At 52.4% G+C, this 21,727-nt stretch overlaps 1 protein-coding gene across 1 annotated transcript in view; it reads left to right on the plus strand.

Moving 5' to 3' along the window:
- The window catches only part of ADARB1 (adenosine deaminase RNA specific B1), a 112,334-nt gene that overhangs the window by 20,457 nt on the left and 70,150 nt on the right, over positions 1 to 21,727 (plus strand). Inside the window, exon 2 of the mRNA XM_055569831.1 lies at positions 3,598 to 3,704. Within this exon, the coding sequence (XP_055425806.1) occupies positions 3,688 to 3,704 (17 nt within the window). The 5' untranslated portion in view covers positions 3,598 to 3,687. The remainder of the gene's footprint in view (positions 1 to 3,597; positions 3,705 to 21,727) is intronic.

A 21,727-nucleotide genomic window follows, 5' to 3' on the forward strand; every position in this document is an offset into this window, starting at 1 on the left:
GCAGAGAACCCTGACTTAATTCTTAGCTACCAGCGCCTTGCTTTCCCTGGCCTCCAGCTGGCCCTGGCTTTCCTCTGACCACTGTTTCCTTATGCCTGGTCCACCCCAGCCTTGTGCCTAGTCGGCCCTAGCCTCCCGCTTCTGACCACTCGGGCGCCCGCCCCTGTCTGCCTGGTCCGCCCCAGCCTCCCAGCCCTGCTTCACTTGTTCCCGCCTCCTGGCTTTCCCTGGGCTCTTCTTCTCCATCAGGTGACTGCCACTGAGGTGGGCCTGGCGCACCTGTTCGTGGGGGTGTCTTCTGATGTTCTGTTGGGAGGTGGCTTCGGGATATGGTCATGGGCCTGGTCTCTGGAACCAAACTGGGTTTGAGTCATGCTGACCTTGCCTCTTACTGTGTGACCTTGACATTTAACCTTCTGGGCCTCAGTTTCCCCATCTGCAAGATGAGGATTAAATGGTCATGTGAAGCATTTGTGACAGTGTGTGTGTGGACAGCAGGTACTGGGAAGAACTGGACGGAACACCTAGCAGAGTGCCCCGCAGAGAGTGGCCGCGCAGGCAGTCAGGAACTGGTCTCCTTACCCTTGAGCCCTACAGCCTTGCTTTGGGATTGGACACATGGCCAGGCTTTTCTTAGTATTTCAGCCTGGTAGACCAGAGTGAGCATGTTCCCTGCAGAGCAGCCGTGGCTGACCACAGGACAGAAACACAGTTTCCCCAACAGAACAGATACCTGATGCCAGCAGGAGTGGAGCTGGCAAGGGCTGCTCCAGCCTTCAGAGGTGAAATCTAATAGATGCTGGAGATGGAAAGGAATTCCCGTATCTTCTCTTAAGGGGTGTTAATTCAGCACCACTCCTTGAGAAATGGGTTTTGTAGGATTGGTGGCCAAAAAAATGTTTCCTATGGGAGAGCAGCATTTTCATCATCATTTTAAGTGAAATAAAGCTGTTATTGGTCACCATTCTTTACTGCAGAGTAAAACCTAGCTGTTAAATTAGGATCTTTTTCTTTCAAATGCTCTATAAGCTTAAAAAAACTACCACTTATGTTCAGTGCAAATACTTTATCATTTTATGTAAATCAAAGCATAATTATACACTAAACACAGCGTGTGATGCAGGACACACGCAGTGTTTGTTCACACGTGCTGTCCTCCCAATCTCTGGCCCCGGTGTTTCTGGAATGCCCTCTAAGGCTGGCACGTGTTTGGTCCTGAAGGCCTGTAGCCTCTGGGGGCCGGAATGTCCACGTGCAGCTGTGAACCACAGACTCTAGAGGGGGTGTCTGTGCATCACTGACTGTATTAGAGTTACCTCTGGAATCTATTTTAGGCTTTGCCCCAGATACTATCTGAAAACACTGATAGCAAGCAGTCCAGGTGTGGATTTGTAAAGAGAAAACACACCTTATAAAAAGAGCATGAAATTTGTGTGAACTCAACCTAGGCAAGTTCCAATCTTCCCTTTCCAAACGCTCAATTTACCTTTTTACCCAAACCTTATGTTCAAGATTTTTAAATATGTTAAAAATACCCCTCACCTTTAAATTGTAAAAATTATTGAACATACAGAAATAAAGCAGCAGCATCTGCAGTTCAGTGAGGCTATGTGCGTCTCTCTCTGGGTCAGGGTAGGGTGTGTGGGGAAGCGGGGTGCACAAGTGACTCACGAGGTCTGGATTTGGGGACCATCTGCCATCACTGTGTAGGCCCCTGTCACTTACTGTCCCCAGGTCAAATGTGGCCACCAGCTCCTAAGAGAACTGCAGCTTACGAGCTGCCCTGGTGGGAGGCCTGGCCGCTGCCGATGGCCCACACTTCAGAGACACGCTTTGCCGTTTTTCAGAGACACCACCCAGCCATTGTTTGGCTTTATAATTTAATGAATCAAAGTAGAGATAAACTATCTTCTGGTTTCCTGGTACCCAGATTTCCTGAGCCCTGTCTTCAGTTCGCTGGGATGTGGCATCTCCTTTCAGGCTGTTCAGGGAGTCGCTGGGAGGTGTGACCTTGACAGTCACTGACGGCACACGGGGTGGTGGTGGGGTTCTGCTTTCTGGACCTGTTTCTGTCCGTGAGGTCGAGACGTGGAGGCCGGCGAGGTGCTGGTGCAGTGTCCACGCTGGGCAGGCCTGATGCAGCGTCCCTACCCGAGGACCAGCCACAGGGCAAGCGGGGCCAGCAGGGCGAGTGGGCCAGGGACGGGGCTCGAGCCGCGGGCTCTGAGCTCGATGCCGGGCAAGGCCCGGCTCTCCGAGATGTTGCCCTCCGGGGTCAGGGTCGCGGTCGGGGTAGGCGCGCTGTTTGTGGACTCCGCGCAGGTCTGCGTGGGCAAGAGCAGCGCCAGCAGCAGCAGCAGCACTGTCATGGGCGGGGTCGCCATGGCCGTGAGCTCAGGCACCTCCCAGTCAGGCCAGCGGGACGCGTCAGTGCCTGGTGAGTCTGCAGAGACCTTTCGGGGTCCTGTCGGGAGAGGTCTGGGAGGCTGCCCCCTATGAACTCACGTCAGCTACTGTTAACGGTCGGCTCTGGGCTGGCCGCGCGCCTGCGCCCTCCCACTCTCGGGAGCCTCGGTGCACGCGCCCAGCCTTGGGTCAGGGGTTAGCGCGCCGCCTGCTCTGGGTCTTCCCCTCCCACTTCCATCCGCTGCAAGCCCCGCCCGATTCCGCAGATCCCCAGGTGCGGATATTTTAGGGGACATCGGAAAACCTTGCCTCCTAAAGTATGCACACAGAGATTTGGTTTTAGAAACCTTGAAATTATAAATTATACTTTTTCTTAAGTATACCTGTGATGTCACTAAAACATTTTTTGGCTAATTTTTCTCTTTTGCTAATGTACAACATTTACTTCCTGTCCTGGAGTTTAAGGGGTATCTGCCACCTCATGCGAAGAGTTGACTCATTGGAAAAGACTGATGCTGGGAGGGATTGGGGGCAGGAGGAGAAGGGGACGACAGAGGATGAGATGGCTGGATTGCATCACCGACTCGATGGACGTGAGTCTGAGTGAACTCCGGGAGTTGGTGATGGACAGGGAGGCCTGGCATGCTGCGATTCATGGAGTCGCAAAGAGTCGGACACGACTGAGCGACTGAACTGAACTTCTCAAGTAGGTCAAGAATGCTTTCGCTTTGGGGAGTTATGGTGAACCCCACCATCTTTGCAGCTATAAAACTTCTCAAGCAAAGCGTTTTGTAAAAGTTTCTAAATACTGTGTATTCAGCAAAAGCATTTGAATACTTTGAATGCTGTTCATGTTAGTTAACCAGAGTCTCTGCTGATTGTTAAATGATTGAAAGAGCAATGTAAAATTGTGTAAGAAAAAGAGTGGACACTAGACAGGTGGTGTGTGCTTTGCTAGACTCAGTCCATTCTGAAGTGAGCATGCTTTGTGTTCATTTTTATTCAAAATCAGAATTGTTACTATTCTCTCTCTTTCTTAGATTTGGTTTGTACTTATTGACAACACAAGGGTTTAAGTTAATTTTTTACATTTTGAAAAATATGTGGAAATAATACACATCCTCGGAAAAAGTTATGCAAGCAATTTAAAATGAAAAGTTTGGGCTTCCTCCGCCATCTTACTCCCTGCAGGTAACCCTTTCCAGAGGACCACCCAGTCATGTCCAGTGGGAGAAAGTCATTCCTTCTGAACAAGGTCAAGGTGCTGTTCCCAGGAGGAAGATGCCTACCTTTGCAAGGTAGGCAAAGCTAGCTGTCTGCCACTCGTGTTTTTTTAACATGTAACTGCATGCTCCATAAATGAGCATGTAAAAAATAAAGAGTGAGGGTTTCTTTCTGAGACTGTGCAGGAAATACCCAAGATGACCTGGAGCCCCTGGTAGTGCCAGAAAGTACAAAAGTGCTAAAAACAAAACAAAACAAAAGCCAGCCCCCACGGACGGGCGTGTCAGGGGACAGTAGAGCCAACCGAGGAACTCCCGAGGGCCAGCGCTGGAACAGGTTCAGCAGCAGAACAGAGTTGTACTGGATCACGGCCCAAAGCATAAAATAAATAAATACCCCCGGGGCCAGCCTGACATAAACAAATGACAGAGAAGGAAACCAGGAGGATCCACGTGGCTCTGCAGCTGTCCCGTCCTCAGGGGAGGGGAGTGCCCCCTCCTCGGGTCGGGGGTGGGCACAGCGACCTCCTCCCAGAGGACGGTGGGAGGTGGTGGCAGCATAGTGGAGACACCTGCCAGACTCGCCTGAGCCGGGCGGCCACGGTCAGCGTCCACCATGGAGGTCACGTGACGGCACGCACCCTGATGGGACTTGGTGAGAAGGGCCCCTCCCCTCTGTGGTCTTCCCTGAGGGGCGTCCTGAAAAACGCCTGGCTCCTCCTCCAAACCGTCAAGGTCCTTAAAGACAGGAAGGTCTGAGAGACTGTCACAGCCCAGAGGAGCTCTGAGGGGACACAATGGCTGCATGTCACGTGGGGGCCTGGCTGGAGCCCTGGGGCAGCAGAAGGTCAGTAGGGGAAACTGAGGAGTCTGAACAGACTGTGACCTCCTGGTTTCATTAGCTAAAGTCTGACTTAGGTGACAGCTGTCCACTTGGTTCTCGTAGATATCACATTGGTGTGTTGCCCTGGTCAGTGTCTCTCGTGAATTTGCCAGTGCAGACCCTGCTCGGGGAAAAGGTCCAGTCACTAGCGAGGGTTGTGAGCAGAAACTGCCCTGCTTGTCAGCGGTGCCTCTGGCAGAGTTGAGGTGCCTGTTTTTCCCAGTGGGATGCCGTGCGGCCTTGGGGAGTGGGGCCTCTGCCCTGCGGCCTTGGGGAGCGGGGCCTCTGCCCTGCAGTGGGCGGCAGCCCTGTGAGCCCCCTGCCTGCTGGCCTGGGAGCCCTGCTCTGGTGTTGCCTCTGCGCACGCTCCTGCTGGCTGCCTGGGGTGACTGCTGGCTGGGGGGGCGGGGTCTTGGGTTTTATGACCTTAATACCAATCTCTGTTTTCCCCAAAAGGACACCCTCCCAAATGAAGGGCAGGGTTTAGTGGAAGAAACTCACCTCCCACTCAGGGTGACGGTGCTGGGGGCGTGTGAGCTGGCTGGCTCACCTCCTCCGAGGCTCTTCTGCTGCCTCAGATGCATCACTGAACCTTTGATTTTCACTTTTTGACAGTGGCGTTTGTGTTTTTAGGGGAACATTTGGGTTCTTTTTGGCCCTTCGTGTGATAACCGAGGGGCAAGGCCAGGTCTCTTGTGTTGGTCATTCTCAGAGGATAAGTAATGGAATGTATTCCCTGGTGGCTCAGCTGGTAAAGAACCCATCTGCCAGTGGAGATGCAGTGGATGTGAGTTCCCTGGGTCAGGAAGATCTCCTGAAGAAGGGAATGGGAATCCACTCCAGTAATCTTGGCTGGGAATTCCATGGACAGAGAAGCTGGTGGGCCACAGTCCATGGGGTCTCAAAGAGTCAGAAACTGAGCACTCACACATACACGTACCCTAAAGGAGATAGCCCCCGAGAGCCGGCTGTAAGCAAGCAGGGAAGTCTTTCGAGCACTGTACAGATGAAAGCACCCAGAAGTGTTGGTTCTGGCTTTCCGGTACACCTGCTATCTAGAGACTTGGTAAGGGGGTTTATTTCAGGAACTGGCCTCTTTCATGAAGGTGCACCAGAGGCCATGGGGGGATGTGGGACCGACCGCGTGGGGTTCACCGGCCTCAGAAGCAATGACTCCCTCACCCTGGCTGGGCTTTCTGGACCCGTCGGCTCTGTGCTCTTTTCATAACAGGTCTCTGTCTAGGAACTGGGGCTGAAGTCAGCTTCTTTGCTTTTTCAGACTGTTTTGCTCATGACACTGTTGCTTCTGTCCAGTGGAGCAGCTGTGGGGGAATGTCAAGAACCCGGGGTCCCTTCTCTCCTGAAGAGAAAGCACCTTGATGCCATTTCGAGTCTTAAGATTCTTCTCAGCTTGTTTACAAAGCTGTTCTTAGATTTTCAAGCGTCAATAGGGTTCAGGCTTTCAAAGCTGCTTTTTTTTTTTTCGTTCTTCACAGCAGTGGTAATTCCTTTCTTTGTTTTTGTTGCAATTGTATCCTGTAAAACCAGGCTTATTAAATTCCTCTGGAGGTTTTTATAGGTCCCTCTCTCCACGATGCCTGCTGAGTTTAAAGACCTTTTCTGGGTCCAACAGAGCTCTCTCTGTTCAGGGCAGGTGGCGGGCCTGCTCCGTGTTGCAGCCTAGGCTAGTATATTCAGTACACACGTGGTCTGTCAGCTAACTCATCCTTCTGTTTCCACGATCGTTTCTGCACAACCGTCCCGCCACAAGAACTTGCCTAGGCCTGACCACTGTGGTGCCTGCTTCCTGGGTGTGGTCTCCACAGCAACCCCTGCGAGAACACGGGAGGCCGCTGGCCTGTGGCGTGTTTGCTGACCCCTTTATTCTTTCTCTCTAATAATGAATGACTTGGGAATTAGAACAACAAATTAATAAAAAATGAATTTTCCCAGCAACATAAAGAAGTTCAGCCCACGTCACTTTTACAAACCGTGTTACTGCATCTGCGGTGGCCTTGGGTCCTCCCAGTGAAAGACCCTGAGGGCAGGATGCAAGGATCCCACGCCCCTGTGTGAGCGCGCTGCCCGGGGCTAAGCATGGGGTCTGTGAGGCACGTGATCATTGGACGCTGCACTCATGGAACAGGAGGCATAAACATGTGTTCTATTTGTTTCAAATTCTAATGAACATAACCTTTAGAAATCTTAAGGGTCTCTTTTTCAGGTCTACAGGTGTCAATCATTCAGTTTGTCCCAGATGGAAGTTTTGTTTTTCTGTTTGAAAAAGTCTTATCAGAGGTTTAAATAAGAGTCAGAAAAATAAAGAAGGTTTTACTGAAAAGTAAATTTTAGGCACTAATTGATCCTCCTTCCATCCCCTGTGCTCCCCTCAGAGACGTTGACCTGGCTGCGGACCAAAGGGAGGGCAGGAGGCAGGGGCTGCACCAAACACAGGTGTGCAGTGTGACGACTGATCACAGAGCTCCTCCCAGCCAGGCTGAGGAAAGAATAGAACACAAGTGGGGTTTGGACCAGAGGAGGTGAGTGGCCCGTCTTGGCAGCAAACCCGGGCAGTGCTGTCCAGCAGAACTTTCGGTGGTGGGGGCGGGGCTACTCACACCTGGGCTGTCCATGCAGAGGCCACCACTCAGAGAATCGGTGATGAGAGCAACTCAGGTAATGAAAGAATTTGCCAAGGTAGTGGGAATACAAAGTTGATATGCAGATGTTCCTAGTGTCTTTCACATTCACAGAATTAACCAATTAGAAGATACCAGGGAGAAGACAGCCCTCTTTACAATAGCAAAATAAAGTCCTTAGGAATAAATGGAATAAGAATTGTTCAAAACCTAAGGAAGAACATTCTAAAAGTTCTCCAGAAAGACACACAGGTAGCCTTTGGCAGACAGAAGGACAGGCCTTTTTCCTGGTTTGGTTGTTGCAGCACCAGTGAGATGGCAGATCTCTCTACATCAGGTTTTTTTTTCCCCTGGGGCTGGACATGTTGATTGTGTCGTTAACAGAAGAACATGTGTGACCACCTAGAAAACTCAGAAGAGAAAGGACCAAGGAGAAGAGCCCTGCCAGACATTAACTCATCCTGTAAGTAAGATAAGGTGGTGACAGAGCAGGACAAACATGAGTAACAGACAGCCCAGCAGACAGAAGTGCAGGAAGAAGCAGGTACAGACGGAAGCCTCGGGTCTGACGAAGGCGGCATCTCAGAGTGCTGGGTCAGGATGAACTTTCAGTAAGTGATTTTGGGACAGTCTGACACCATTTTGTAAAAGACAACAGTAGGTTTATGCCTTAGACCATGTACGAGGATAAGCACCAAATGGATCCGAGGAGACTATTCTGGTGTTAGAAACACCGGCCAGTATAATCTCAGTGCTGGGAAGGGCTTTTAAAACATGACTCAGAGTTGAGAGTCAACCAGGAGAGGGAGAATCTTATGACATTACAGTCCTCCAGCGATGAAGAACTTCTGACGAGGATTCAAACAGCAGCAATAGCACTGTACATGAGGTCAGAAGTCAGAAAGGTCAGCTGTGAGAAACATCTCCGCAACATATCACACATGCACATGTGCATGCGTGCGCACACACAGACCTGCACACAGGCCTATGCATATATGCTCAAGCACATGAGCACATGCAGGCACGCATGCATGTCTATGTATATGCACACACCTGCGCCGTGCACACGATCATGCACACACACTGCATGCATGTATGCACACATGTGCGTGCACACACGTGTGCACATATGTACACATGTGTTTGCACACACATATAAAAACGGCCCTTCAGCTTCTTGGAGGTACTGTTTCTCACACATCAGATGGGCAGAAATTCCAAAGCCCTTTGTCAAGCTGTCACTGTGTATGTGCTTAGTGGGAGAAGATGGTCAGCGGATGAAGGGGCCTCTTGGCTCCACCAAGAGGCTGCGTTCACAGTGGTTGACTCTGAGCTGACCTGCAACTGGCCTTGAAATGGACTTTATGATGGAAGTGACAACCCTGCCCTTGTTTTCATTGTTTGTAGGTTCTGAGCATAGAGCGAGTGTTTGGGAAGCTGTGTGTGTGAGCTGCTGGGCCCCGGGCCCCTTCCTGGGTCCCATGGGTCCCTCGGGCTGTTTGTCCTTCCCTCTCCCCATGCCTGAAGTTTAGGAGCTGCTGCTCTGCTGCCCTTTGCTGTAGGTAGTTCTGTGCTCACATGGATTTCACGCTCTGCTTGGCGGGAAGGTGTCTGCGATGTGTGTGTGGATTTAGGGGGAAGGGTGACGCCTCGTTCGTGTAGGCCATGTGGGTGCCCCTTCATCCGTCCTCGAGCCGGCTCACCCTAGGGGCTGGTCTCTGGGGACGAGACAGCCCCGTGCAGTCAGTGTGGAGAGTGTTGGCCTCGCTCCGCTGGCATCTGTCTCGGGAACTTTATGCGAAGAAGCGAGACAGGGAGGAGGAGAGGCCAGAGGAGAGGTCAGACCTGCAGCCTGGGCTGTGCCAGGCCCTCCCATCCTGGCCCTCAGGCCGCTGTCTCACCACTGACAGCCTCTGCAGACACTGGACAGCCTTCTCTGCTCCTGGGTTCTGGTTAAAGGCCAAATGGTTTTGATTTTGTGTCCCTTGTGTGGACCTACGAGCCCACAGCCTTGCACACAGGGAAGGCAGCCTCAAAGGTCTGACTGAGGAGTTTCAGGGCTGCTTCCGGCCCTCCTGTGCCCAGTGTGTGTGAGTGTGTGGGAGTGTGCATTCACCCGGGGTGGGGTGGGAAGCCGGGCCAAGGCCTCTTCCAGGCTGGGAGCCGTGCCCCCATTCCATGCGGGTGACAACATGGGGGTTGTTGTCCGTCCTGCCAGCCGCCTCTGTGGCTGAGGCCTGCTTCTCGCTGGGGGTTCAGCTTGGCCCTGGCCGGCTTCAGCAGCCACCCTGTCGCTCACATTGAGACAAAGCCCCACCACCACACCAGGGTCAGTAGTGGGAGAGCATGACGGGTCCGCCCCATGGTGGGGCCAGGAGGATGGCTGGCTGGAGGCTTGCTCCCTGCCCTCCCAGCAGACACTCGCAGTCCTCCTCTGTGGCCGCAGCCTGGCCTGGCCTCTGTGTCTGCAGGAGAGACAGTGGGCGGTGGGTGAGAGGTCTGGCAGGCGCGCATCCCCCTCTGTCCCTCATCCCCCCACACACAGCGGGTGCCCCATCCTTTACAGGCTGCTCGGGCATCGCCCACCACATTGGGAGCTTCCGTCCCTGGCATCTTCCTGCTCTGCGTGCCAGGCCTTGAAGCTTCGTTTCATCTTGGAGACCGGCTGGAGAGGAGGAGAGATGCCTCACCATGAAGAGGGCCTGGGAGGGAGGCACAGGAGCTGCCTCCCCGAGTGGCCGTTAGGACTTGCAGGGACCCTGACAGCAGCGCCGCCTGCCATGCTGGTTTGCATTTAAATTAAATAGAGACAGAAGTTGGTCTGCTCAGGTGCAATGGATGCCGAGGGCCTGAGTGGGGGACGGCAGGGACAGTGGTGTGGGGCACCGAGCCCAGCCCAGAGCCCAACCGTGGGTCTCAGGCACAGGGGCAGCCAGGGCTCAGCCACCTCCTCTCCTGTGGGGCTTGCCCCTCTCACCGCTGGAGTTTTTCTCTTGTGAGAATCGTTTGCTTTGCTGTAGAAAATTCAGACTGCAGAGATGAGCAGAAGAAAGCAAAAGACGTCATCTCACCACCCAGAGGGGACTGCAGTGACCATCTGGGGCGGTGCCTCCTCGTGGACACATGTGGGCGCACGGGTGGGTGTGCCTTGGACCCAAGTTCCCCTGGCGTGTCAGTGGCCAAGGGGACATGGGGTCCGGCCTCTCTGCTCTCATCACAGTTCAGGGGGCTGAGGGGGACCAAGCAGCTGCCTGGGGGCTTAGCTCTGGGCTCACACGTGTGTCACTGCACAGCCACGCCCAAGCACGTGTGTGCCTATCTGTGTGGGCTCACACCTGAGGTCGTGGCTCTGCTGGCTTCTCAAGCGCCCGTTGCTGTGTGTGAGTGCTCCCGTGGCCAGTGGTGTCCCTCCGCACCCCTTCCTCTAGAGCTGGTGTGTGCTCCTTCTCAGCCCCTCCCCAGCACCTGCCTCTAGGGGCCTGGGCCCCTCGCTTGTTGGAGAGTGGCTGAGTGCCCCAGTATTTTAATCCTGGTGTGCTTTTTGCTTGCCTCCAGGTTTGCTGTTTAACCAGTGTTTGCTGCGGCTCTTAGTGTGCTTTCAGCTGAAAGGATAGAGAAACCAGTTCGATCTGATTTTCAACAAACATAGTTAATCTACCCCTGAAGTTCCCTTTGGGGTCCTGCTGCGAGTGAATCATTCCCGGCGCACAGCCGCTCGCCAGCCGCGAGGTGAGGAGTTTCCTCTCCTGCTGCTCATGGAAACGTGCGGGTCGGGCGCAGGGCTGCTCCGCAGTCACGACTCAGCCCCGAGTCAGATGTGAGTGTGTATTTATATCCTCAGCCTTTCTCCAGAAAGCTCAGACCGCTTTGCTTTCTAACTTTAGCTTTCTGCTCTATTAGCCAGCGCAGGGAGGAGAGAAGCCCAGATTAGTCAGTTTGCTTTGTATTTATTTTTACTTGGCCTTTTCACTTCCAGAGTTTGAGGAGAAAATGTGTGATTCTTTTCTCTGCATAATTTTGTGTCTTGACAAGAAGCCACTCTCAGCATGAGATGCTCCGAAAGTGGTGGGATTAACCTCAGGGTAGCATGTTCATTTTCCGTTCATGAAGCACACTTTAAAATGTTAATCCGTTTACTCTATGAAGCAATTGTTAATTCTTTCTCAGTAAGTTGGAGAACAGCACAGACCTGCCCCAAGTGGTGGTTGCGTTTTCCAGGCAGTCCGGCAGAGTCCCACGGCAGAGGGTCTTGGGGTGGCCGCACATGAGGGCCGTTTTGTCAGAGAGCCAGATGAGGCGAGTGTGCGGAGGATCTGCTTACTGTTTGGTGTTTGTTTATGTTTTCCTACAGGAATTAAACTAAATAATAGTCACTGGCAGGAATGTATTTTAATTCCTCAGAGAGTGAACCCCTCACTGGTGGCCATGGGAGGGGTCAGCCTGATGCGTTTAAGCCTCTGTCCCTTTGGAGCGTCTCACAGTCGAGGACTTGCTAGCATTTATAGTACCTTTGACCTTTCTAGTTAGCTTCCAGCAGGATTCATTTTGTTTTGAACAGGTGATGAATCTTTAGCCATTGTTAAAAGTAATAAACAAACACGTTGAATCTCATGGAAAGTGTTGCACAGACTCCTGTCCTGCCTCGTAAAAGCTCGCCGTGCATCTCTGTCCAGTTTGGCTCTTCTGGAGAGGACGGCCGTTGGCCCTGCGAGAACTTGTTCCTCTGTGGAGGCCCTCGTGGGAGGTGAGGGTGCTCGACTCTCTCAGGAACCCTCGTGCACTTCCTGTCTCACCTGTTCTGACTCAGCAGTGACTTAAAACAGTTCGTGTTTGAACTGTTGTTGAGAGGCATCACATGCACGGAACTTGCACAGAACAGAGACACGCAGCCCCGTGGGCTGTCACAGAGCAGGACGCCGAGCACTGGGAGCGAGCCCTGCTGGCCCTCCCCACCCCCATCCCCCAGGGCCGCCCCGCAGGCAGGGTTCACCAGGCATGCGGAGTTCAGAACGCCGCGGCACCCCTCGCCCTGCCAGTGTCCTCTCCAGAGTTCTCGTTCCCGGGTCACGTTGTGATGAGGGGTGATCTCCTGGTTGTGCGTGCCTCTGGCTTCAGCACCCTCCCCCTTCTCCTGAAGTCTTGGGTTTTGAACTTCACATGTTTAAGAGCTGAGATGTCTTTCTTTACTTGTGTTGATGAAACCTGAGGATTCTTGCAGAAGTCGTTGAGGTTGTCTGGAAGGTGAGCGTGACTCATTTGCTCTGAATGCCCTTGTGGGGTCTGCGTCCTGTTGTGTAACACATGGGGTTGCCAGAGCCAGGCCTCATCCCCTGAACTGCGGGGTGAGGTCATCCCCCTAAGTTAGCGTTTGGAACGCGGACTTGTCCAGAAGGGAGCTTGCTTTGTCATCTTCCGCACAGACAGAAGCTGGGGAGACAGACACCTGTTAGCTCAGTGACCTCTCCTTGGTTGCCCCCACGCGGGGCCCATGTGCTGCGTCTCCAGCATGGAGACTCTGCCCGCTCATTAGGGCAGGTAATGGGGCGGGGGTGGTGAGTGCTTCCAGGGACGCTGGTTGGTCAGCGTGTCCCCCTGGTCCTCCTTTGAGCCAGGTTTGTCTTACGAGCAGGGTCAGTCTGGGAACCACCTTGTCCGGGCGGGGCTGGCGGGACAGGGTTGTGCCCTCTGGCCCCACTGTCCCACCACGTGTGCCCTTTGCCTCAACTGCGGTCTCTGCAGAGCACTCCTCACACTGCTGAGTTTGAGTGAGATTTTATGTTTTATTCAGAAACAAAATATTGTTGTGAACCGTGCACTCTGCAGGGATGCAAACTAGGAGCAAGGAGGAGCAGTGATCCCTCTGCCTGATGGCAGCTGTGCTGATAGCGTTTGTCTGTGTCCTCTTAGTCTTCTTTCATACGGACATGTTTTATTTTTCCCTAAACACATTCGAGAGACTGCTGTTTCTCTGCGTATTTCTGCGGGTCTCTCATGTCATCGGAGCAACATGTGCTACAGATTAGCAGCAGCGACTGGAAGAATGGTTTATATTTCGTTTTCACTGTACAGCATCGTTTAGTAGGACTTTGCTGCAGGTCCCACGTGGAGTGGACGGCACTGTTGTGCATCTGGGGTTTCTTCCTCTGAGGACAGTGGCGCAGCAGAGGAGCAGCCCTGGGCACTGCCCTGGCCTCTCTCTCCTCCAGGATGCTGTGCCCGCTGCCTGCCTGAGTTTCCAGGGAGGCCATCTCCAAGCACTCCAGCATCTTCCCATGATGTCTGTTCACTCTCCCGGCTGGCGTGTAGGGTGTGTGAGTGTGCGAGTGTACATGCAGGATAAACGTGGAAGGGGGCAGCTAAACGTGCTTGTAGCCCTGACTTCCTTCCGTGCTGGGTTTGGGTCTGTTGTCATGTCCGTGGGCTTCCTGTGACATGTGTGGGGTTTCTGTTGTCTGTGTGGCATTTCTGTGGTACGTATGGGACTCATGTTGTGCACATGGGATTCCTGAGATCTATGTCCACATCGTATAGCAAGCATATACACATACATGACGTATCTGCGGGCTTTCTCCATTAGATACTGGCTTATTCTCTGCCCAGTTGTAACAACACACCTTTTCCATTACCTTGTGGGCGTGTTAGTGCACAGGGACCTCCCTCTTCTTAGGGCTGATACATTTTATCTGGTACATGTTTGCTTCCACAGTTAAAAATAGTTTCAGAAGCCTTCTGATTTTGTGTAACCAATACCATGCTCATAACCTTGTTATCGGGCTCATTTTGCCATATTTACCAGGACAGCCTGTCCTTCTGTCCTGCAGATGGACTGCAGTCGTTCAATATGCCCTGATGGGTGAGGGTGCCCTTGCAGTTTAACTGTTTAAAAGCCCAGAGTGCTGTGAGCATGCGTTCGGAACGAAGTCACCCGTCCCCTTCCGCCCTCGGTGCTCCCTGAGGTGAGCAGTTGAGAGCGTGCGGCTCCTCTGCTTCCCCATCCTTTTGGTCCTGACCGTCATCACTTCGTCTCTCTTCTGTTTCTGTGTGGAGCCAGCAAGCAGCGCCTCTCCAGCGCTTGACTTTTACGAGTTACATTTTTAGATTTATATTGACTAAGCTCTAAACATTTGTAGTCTGTTTCTCATCTACCATTATTTTAGGCTTTCTGTGCTTTTTCTACAGCGTTAGTCCAGGAATGTTAACAGAAGGAAAGCAGCGTGTATAGTACTATGATCATATAAATGTATTTCACTGCAGAGCCAAGTAGCAGAAAATGCAATTCCGAATCACAGAGCTCCTGCCCAGCAAAGAGGACATTCAGACGGCACCTCCTGCCCTCTTGTGGGGCTTCCGTACTGCCTCTGGCTGCTCCAGCTGCTGTGGGTCCTCATACCCCATGATGTTCATTTCTTAGATTCCGTTTTTCTTTTGCTGGTGCACCTCCTTCATCCACTTCCTTATGGAATGCACAGCTGAGAGACTTCCTGGGTTCCTGCACACAGTTTTCAAACATGGTTTTTTTTTGTTTCTGAACTCAATCGATAATTGGCTGGGTCTAGAATTCTTGGTCCGTGTCACTTTCCTTTAGAACTTGGCAAGTATTCTCTAGTATCTTCCAGGGTCTGGTGTCACTGATGGGAAGTCAGGACGGCGATGCTCATTCTTCTGCAGGTAGATCTCCTGCTGTCCCGTCACGTCCCTGCGTGGCTTTGAGTGCTGCTTATCTGACTTAGGATTGCCCTCTGCTCCCCCCTGCTTCTCATCTAGTCCCATGCTTGGGCCTCCTTCAGACTCTTGGCCTGTCTTTTGACAGTCATTCTCAAGTCCTGCTCTTGGCTCGTTGGTCTTGGAACCCCTGCCCTGCCATCCTGCACATGGCTCCTTCCACTCACATGAGTCAGGCTGGGTCCACCTGCCTTCTGCCATGATGCCTGTCCCAGCTTCCTCCACTGCTGGGCCCCCTTGGTGACTTTTCAGCACTATTTCAGCTCATTCACCTCCAGAACGTAGCTTTTCTGACCCTTTGACAGGGCCTTGGGAAGGAAGGAAGGAAGGTGTGGACTTGATCACTGTTTTCATTTAAAAGCCTTTTTAGATCACTGTGAGTGGCAAGGTTCTTGAACATCTCCAACAGTCGGGGTTCTTTCTTTCCACTGGAAGAACTGCCCAACATTATCAAAGAATTGGGAAGAAATTAAATGAGCCGGTTCCAGTAAATTTGTCAGCAGCATGTACTTGTCATTTTGTATTATGTAAGTGTGCCCTATAAATTTAAAAATAGCTGGGTAATATTGTTACATTTACCTAGATACTGTGTTGCATGTTAGTTAAATTTCACAGACTCAGAGTCAGCACGTGGTTTCCTGATAAACGTCTCTGCTGCTGCTGCTGTTGCTAAGTCGCTTCAGTCGTGTCTGACTCTGTGTGACCCCATAGATGGCAGCCCACCAGGCTCCCCTGTCCCTGGGATTCTCCAGGCAAGAACACTGGAGTGGGTTGCCATTTCCTTCTCCAATGCATGAAAGTGAAAGGTGAAAGTGAATTCGCTCAGTCGTGTCCGACTCTTAGCAACCCCATGGACTGCAGCCCCCCAGGCTCCTCCATTCATGGGATTTCCCAGGCAAGAGTACTGGAGTGGGGTGCCATCGCCTTCTCCGGATAAACGTCTCTACTGGATCACAATTCAGAGGGGCTCTATACACGTGTTTAGCCATAAGGTTGGAGATCATTTATGATACTGAAAGTTTAGTTATTGAAAAATTATGGTCCAGGAAAACTGACCAAATTTCCTCCCTGTGTACCCAAATAACCCATATTAAACTAATACGGAATGATAAAGCAAAGGTAATGTTATAATGATTAAAAAAAATAATAGTTAGCCATTGGAGTCCATGATAAATTAAAGCCATCATTGATAAAAGAACTGTTCTTTCTGAACTTGGAAGTACATGGCCCTCTGCAAACTTGAGAACACCCCAGGTTTGGGTTATGAATTACAACTTTTAGTTTTCCTTAATGATTCACTTTATAGGTTACCATCGAGTGATAGTTATATCAAAAAAAGAAAGGCTGTAACATCTTGTTGGTTAAGTGCCAAAGAGAGGAATGGGGGCTGCCCTGGTGGTCCAGTGGATAAGACTCTGCCTGCCAGTGCAGGGGACACAGGTTTGATTCCTTCTCTGGGAAGATTCCACATGCCCCAGAGCAACTAAGCCCATGCACCAAACTCCTGAGCCTACGTGCCATAACTCCTGAAGCCCACGAAGCCCACACGCCTACAGCCCGTTGCACCACAAGAGAAGCCACCACAGTGAGAAGTCCACGCAGAGCAACGAAGAGTAGCTCCTGCTTTCCACGGCTAGAGAAAGCCCATGTGCAGCAACAAAGACCCCCAGATAAACGAGCAAATAAAAGAAAGGCTGAAAATCATTAAAAAAAATAAAAGGAGACTGGGTTTGAGGTCAGCCACAACCTGTGGTTAGACATGCCTGAAGCAGGGTGCAGGCCAGAGGGTCTCGGGGTGTCTGACTGCAGCTCTGTTCATCTGTCCTAGGAAGGTGTGTCTGGACACACACACACACCATTATGTGTCTAATTTTATGTTTCCACAGACTCGAGGACCCCTCAGTGCACCCCTCCTCTAGATAAGGTAGTGGGGCCATTGTTTCCCTCTGCCCAGCACCCACCGGGCGGGGGGCATCACGCATGGAAGCAAAGGACAGAGGGCCCACAGGTTGCTGCCCCCTCCTGCCACAGCCTGCGGCTCTCTCACAACTTCCTGACGGAGGACCCAGAGTCTTCCGAGGATGCTGAGCCCTGCGGCCCTCGTCCTCCCAAAGGAAGGACGGGGCCAGAGAGGCTTCTGTGTGCTTGGTTTTCATCTTTGTGATTTGCAAGGACACAGACTTTCATTCTCTTGGCTTCTTTATTTCTCCTTGCCCTGTCTTCAGTTCTTTTCCGTAATAGAGGGTGGTTTTGGGGACGAGCACCAGGCTCACCACACTAGTGTACAGTCAGGAGAACACCAGTTGGGTCACTGGGGAGCCTTGTCGCTGGTGACGTGGGTACTGATTTGTTTTCAGATCCAGCCCACCGTGCCCTCTCGGTATGAACACAAGGAGCTGATGGTGACATGTTGTCACACGTGCCAGGGTTTGAATTTGCTTGTATTTTCGTTATGGTTTTTGTGTCTCTGTTTGTAAGAGAAGTTGGCCACTAGGTTTTAATTCCTGTAACTGATGTCCTCGAGAGGCTTCCAGCCAAGGTCGTGGCAGCCGTGAGGAGCATTGGGAAGTGCGCCCTCTTCCCTTCTCTGGGGGTCTGGGAAGCCCTCAGGCTGCCCACCTCATCTCCATCCTGCCCGTTGTCCACCTCACCTCCTCCTGCTGAGATGACTACCGCGCTTGGCTGCAGGGGGCCCCAGGCGCCTGTCTGGGCCTCTTGGCTTTCCTCACCGTGGAAGGGCTACTGCCCATGTCTCTTGCTTGTGGAGGTCTCACCACCCGCCTCCAGGCCTGGGCTCTCTGGGGTCTAAGCTCATAGTTTTTAATAGCTTCGTTTATTCATCTGGAGTGACTGGGCTGGTCCCCCACCCCCCCCAGCCTCCTGGCTATTCCCTCCTTCTAGGGACCTTCCCCCTTCTCTTTTCTGATCTCTAACCAAAGACCATTTTCTGGTTAAAAACTTATGTTTAGTTCATCTTATGTAAGAGCAGGGAGACAGATTTGAGAACTTTCTATCAAAAATGATTAAAGGTTTTTCTTGTCTAGACAGCTCATCTTCCTGCAATGGATAATAGGATATATTAATTTTCAGTATTTGATACATAACCTTACTGACGGCTTTTAAAATTACAACATTACTTAAGAAATACAGAGATCACATTTGTTTGGGCTTTAATTAAGAGCGTCTGAGAATGTGTTAGTTTGACACATGAATCGGATCCAAGAGGTCGATGGCTGGCCCGGGTTTATGTAACGCAGGGACGTGACGGTGGGGGCTGGCGCTGCTGTCACTCAGGGACATGCGTCCTTAGGGCAGTTTCCGCACTATTGGTATTTTTAGACCTTGCAGTGAATGGTGGATCCCTGCACTCCCTGCTAGGGCTGCTGCCCCAGCATCTCTGCTTGTCTGCTCTGGTCTGTGCGGGTCTCAGAGTTTTGTTTTTTCTTTCAGTTACAGGAAGCTTCCTGAGTTTTGCTCTGCGTGTTAATTCTTCCTGTCACTCTGCCTTCCATACTTGGCTTGTGCATTTCAGTCTGGAGAGCGTTTTGTTTTCTCCAGTTGTTCAGTTCATGATCCAGTCCAGGTTTCTCGGGGGAGTGGCAGGGCCTTCCTTGTGGGTTTCCTGGTGTCTGTGGGCAGCGGCTGCAGACTAGGGGCAGGCAGGCATCCTCTGGGGCAGGTCCCCCTCGCCTGCTGCTCTGGGTCCTGTTGTTTGTCGGCTGTGATGGGGTTCGAGGCTCCACTCTAGGCCAGTGTGCCTTTGGGGTCCCCTTGGCAAAGACACCTCCTCTGCTCACCCATTGGTCTCACTGGTTTGTCCTGAAGGGCGCAGGGGCCGAGGGCGGGGCAGGCTCAGAACGCCTGTCCCTCCCCTTCTGCTGCACCTGCTGTTCTGGTGACCAGGCCTCTGCCCTGTGCCCAGGATGGAGTCACTCCTGCTCCGGGCTGGTGATGGCAGTGCTGCCCGCAGCCCGTGTCAGCATCGACTGTCCTGGGCCCGAGTGCGGAAGGGCAGGGGAGGCCGGGCCTTGGGCGCTGGGTGACGGCTCGCTCTGTTCCTGCTGGTCTCTCTGGCCCTCTCTCGCTGCCTCTCTTCCCTCTGTGTGCCTCTCCTTCTCTTTGGGTGTGTGTCTCTCTCTCTGTGTCTTTCCCTTTCTGGGTCTCTCTCTCTCTCCCTCTCTCTCTCTCTCTCTCTCTCTCTCTCTCTCTCTTCCACTCCATCTCTGCTGTCTTCCAGTGGAGACCCAGGGCTCATTCCTAGTGTTGGGAACATTGGGTTTCTCTAAAAACGATCATAAAACAATAAAATATATCCAGACAGGGAGCAGCCTCCCACCTACTTAATGAATTGTTTTAATATTTGCAACACGCTTTAATTGCCCATGAAGCATTTGATTGTTGAAAGTTTGAAAAAAAATAACATTTCCTTCGGGTCATAAAAATATTTCCAGTAATGTTCACCAGTTCACTTCAAAAAATAAGTGGTGTTTTAAAATACAAAACAAAGTAGTCTTTTTTTTGACGGCAGCCTTTTTGGGGTGCGGTTGACGTATGCCCGGAACCTGCACGTGTAACAGGAGCAGCTGGCTGAGTGTTGAGCCCCAAGGGGCCTCGCCCTGTGAAGGTGGTGAACGCCCCCACCCGGCTCCGTCCTGTCACGATGGATCCTGTGCAGCTCCTGGCTCACGTGGATGGGATCAGGCCATGCGTCCCTCTCTGTCTGGCTCATTTCACTCAGCTCGATGACTCAGAGACCCAGCGTGTTGTTGAAACTGTCAGTGCTTCATCCCAAAGGAATCTTTCTTATGAGGGAAAGGACAGTACTCTTGCTTGCTCAGAAGGTGGGGTAGATCTAATTCACTGAGGAGAACAAAGTCCACTTCGACTGGGGCTATTAAGCCCCAAAAGCGGGGGGAATGAAAGGCTGGTAAATTGAGGCCCTGCTGGGCGGTCCCAATGTCACATGAGAACCTGTATCTGGCTGAGCCTTCAGGACTAGGCAGATCCAGTGCTCTCCCCTGGACCCCGTCCCCCTGGCTCAGACTGGAGTGGGCCCTGCTTGGGAGCAATGTCGAGGGTGGTTCTCGGGTGTCGTGGAATAAATGCCTGTCCGGAGCGTTTCCTTGGCATGCAGGGTCTTGGATCCCCAACCAGAATTTGAACCTGGATCCTGGCAGTGGAAGTGCCGAGTCCTAACCACTGGACTGCCAGGGAATTCCAAGTGGAATGTAAGTTAATACAAAAAGAGATGAAATCAAACCAAGGCCTCTGGACTAGAGAATCATTTCCTTGGGCGAGTCTTTCTTCATAGACTTGCCAGAGGAAGTGAGGGCCAGTGCCCCCCGCCCACTTCCCTTCCTTGGGTGTCCCCTTCCTCGGGATGTTTTCACATTTAAGTGCTTATTGTAGTTTTACCACATGAAGCTGCTGCTTGTCTCCACAGTGGTCACATACCAGGATCGACTTGATTCTTCTGAAATCAGCCAGGGAAGCTTCTGTCATATCGGAGCTGCAATATCAATGCTCAGAGGTTTCCCCAGTTCAGAACAGTTGAAGACACCTGTCTTCTAGAACTTCCTTTGCATTTTCTCATGCTAGTTGTTGAAGAGCCAGCCGCTCTGCCCTCTGGGTGGGGCCAGGATCCTCAGAGTGAGGATCCTGAGTCACTCGGCTTCGATGGTCTCCTCCACCCACAGGCCTCATCCCGGAGGCCCAGCCACTGAGCCTCCCAGTGAGAAGCCTGACGTTTCCATCTCTGTCATCCCTCTGCCCCCAGCTGTCCCGGCCTCACCCCTGGCATTGCCCACAGAGCTATCAGCCTGATCTTTCAGAAAACACATCCCAGATTCCTCTTTCTCACACCAGCTTCTGCCGAGAGCCCCTCTCCTACCAAAGGCATCCGGAGGGGGGACTCCTGCCTTCAGTCTCAGCCTCAGCTGAGGGACGTCTGCACCCCCTGCCTGGCTCAGTGACTTGGGGGTCCCCTCCTGGCTCAGTGACTTGGGGTCCCCCCTGCGGTCCCTCGTCTGGTGCTCCCCCGTGATCCCACCTCCTGGTGCCCCCCCTCCCAGCCTCTCCTCCTGGTGGCCCCCTGTGGCCCCTCCTCCTGGTGCCTCCCCTGTGGCCCCTCCTGGTGCCCTCCCTGCCCGCTCAGTGACTCGGGGGGCCCCCCTGCGACCCCTCCTCCAGTACCAGCCCCCGTGGCCCCTCTTCCTGGTGCCTCCTTGGTGGAAGATGGCAGGACTAGTTAAGCACTTGACGCGGCGGCGCCAGTGGTGTGGAAGTACCCCTGTGTCAGCATCCCTCTGCTGAACGTTTTCTGTCCCCTGCCTTGAGCTGTGAAGCCTTGTGTCTTGGATAGTCGGCATCTCTAACATCAGGGAATCTGGTGTGTGTAACTGCATACTCACAAACGGTGCTACACACCCGCAAGGTAGAATGTCGGGGCAGAGTGAGTGAGTAAATGTCGCTCAGTCGTGTCTGACTCTTTGCGACCCCATGCAGTCCATGGAATTCTCCAGGCCAGAATACTGGAGTGAGTAGCCTTCTCCTTCTCCAGGTCTTCCTAACCCAGGGATCGAACCCAGATCTCCCACATTGCAGGTGGATTCTTTACCAGCTGAACAAGGGAAGCCCGGGAATACTGGAGTGGGTGTCTGCTTTGTGTATCTGCACACTTACGAATGGTGCTACGCATCTGCAAGGTAGAATGTGAGATACTTATTTGGGGGCAGAGTGAAGCCTTGATTTCCAAAGTCAAGTAAAACTGTAATGATAAATACCACTTCTCAAGGAAATCCGAGAGCTTCATTCAGTCAGCAAGGTTCCCAAGGGCACAGCAGTCCATCGGGTGC

This window comes from Bubalus kerabau, chromosome 2, assembly GCF_029407905.1.
Source record: "Bubalus kerabau isolate K-KA32 ecotype Philippines breed swamp buffalo chromosome 2, PCC_UOA_SB_1v2, whole genome shotgun sequence".
NCBI classification, from domain to species: domain Eukaryota; kingdom Metazoa; phylum Chordata; class Mammalia; order Artiodactyla; family Bovidae; genus Bubalus; species Bubalus kerabau.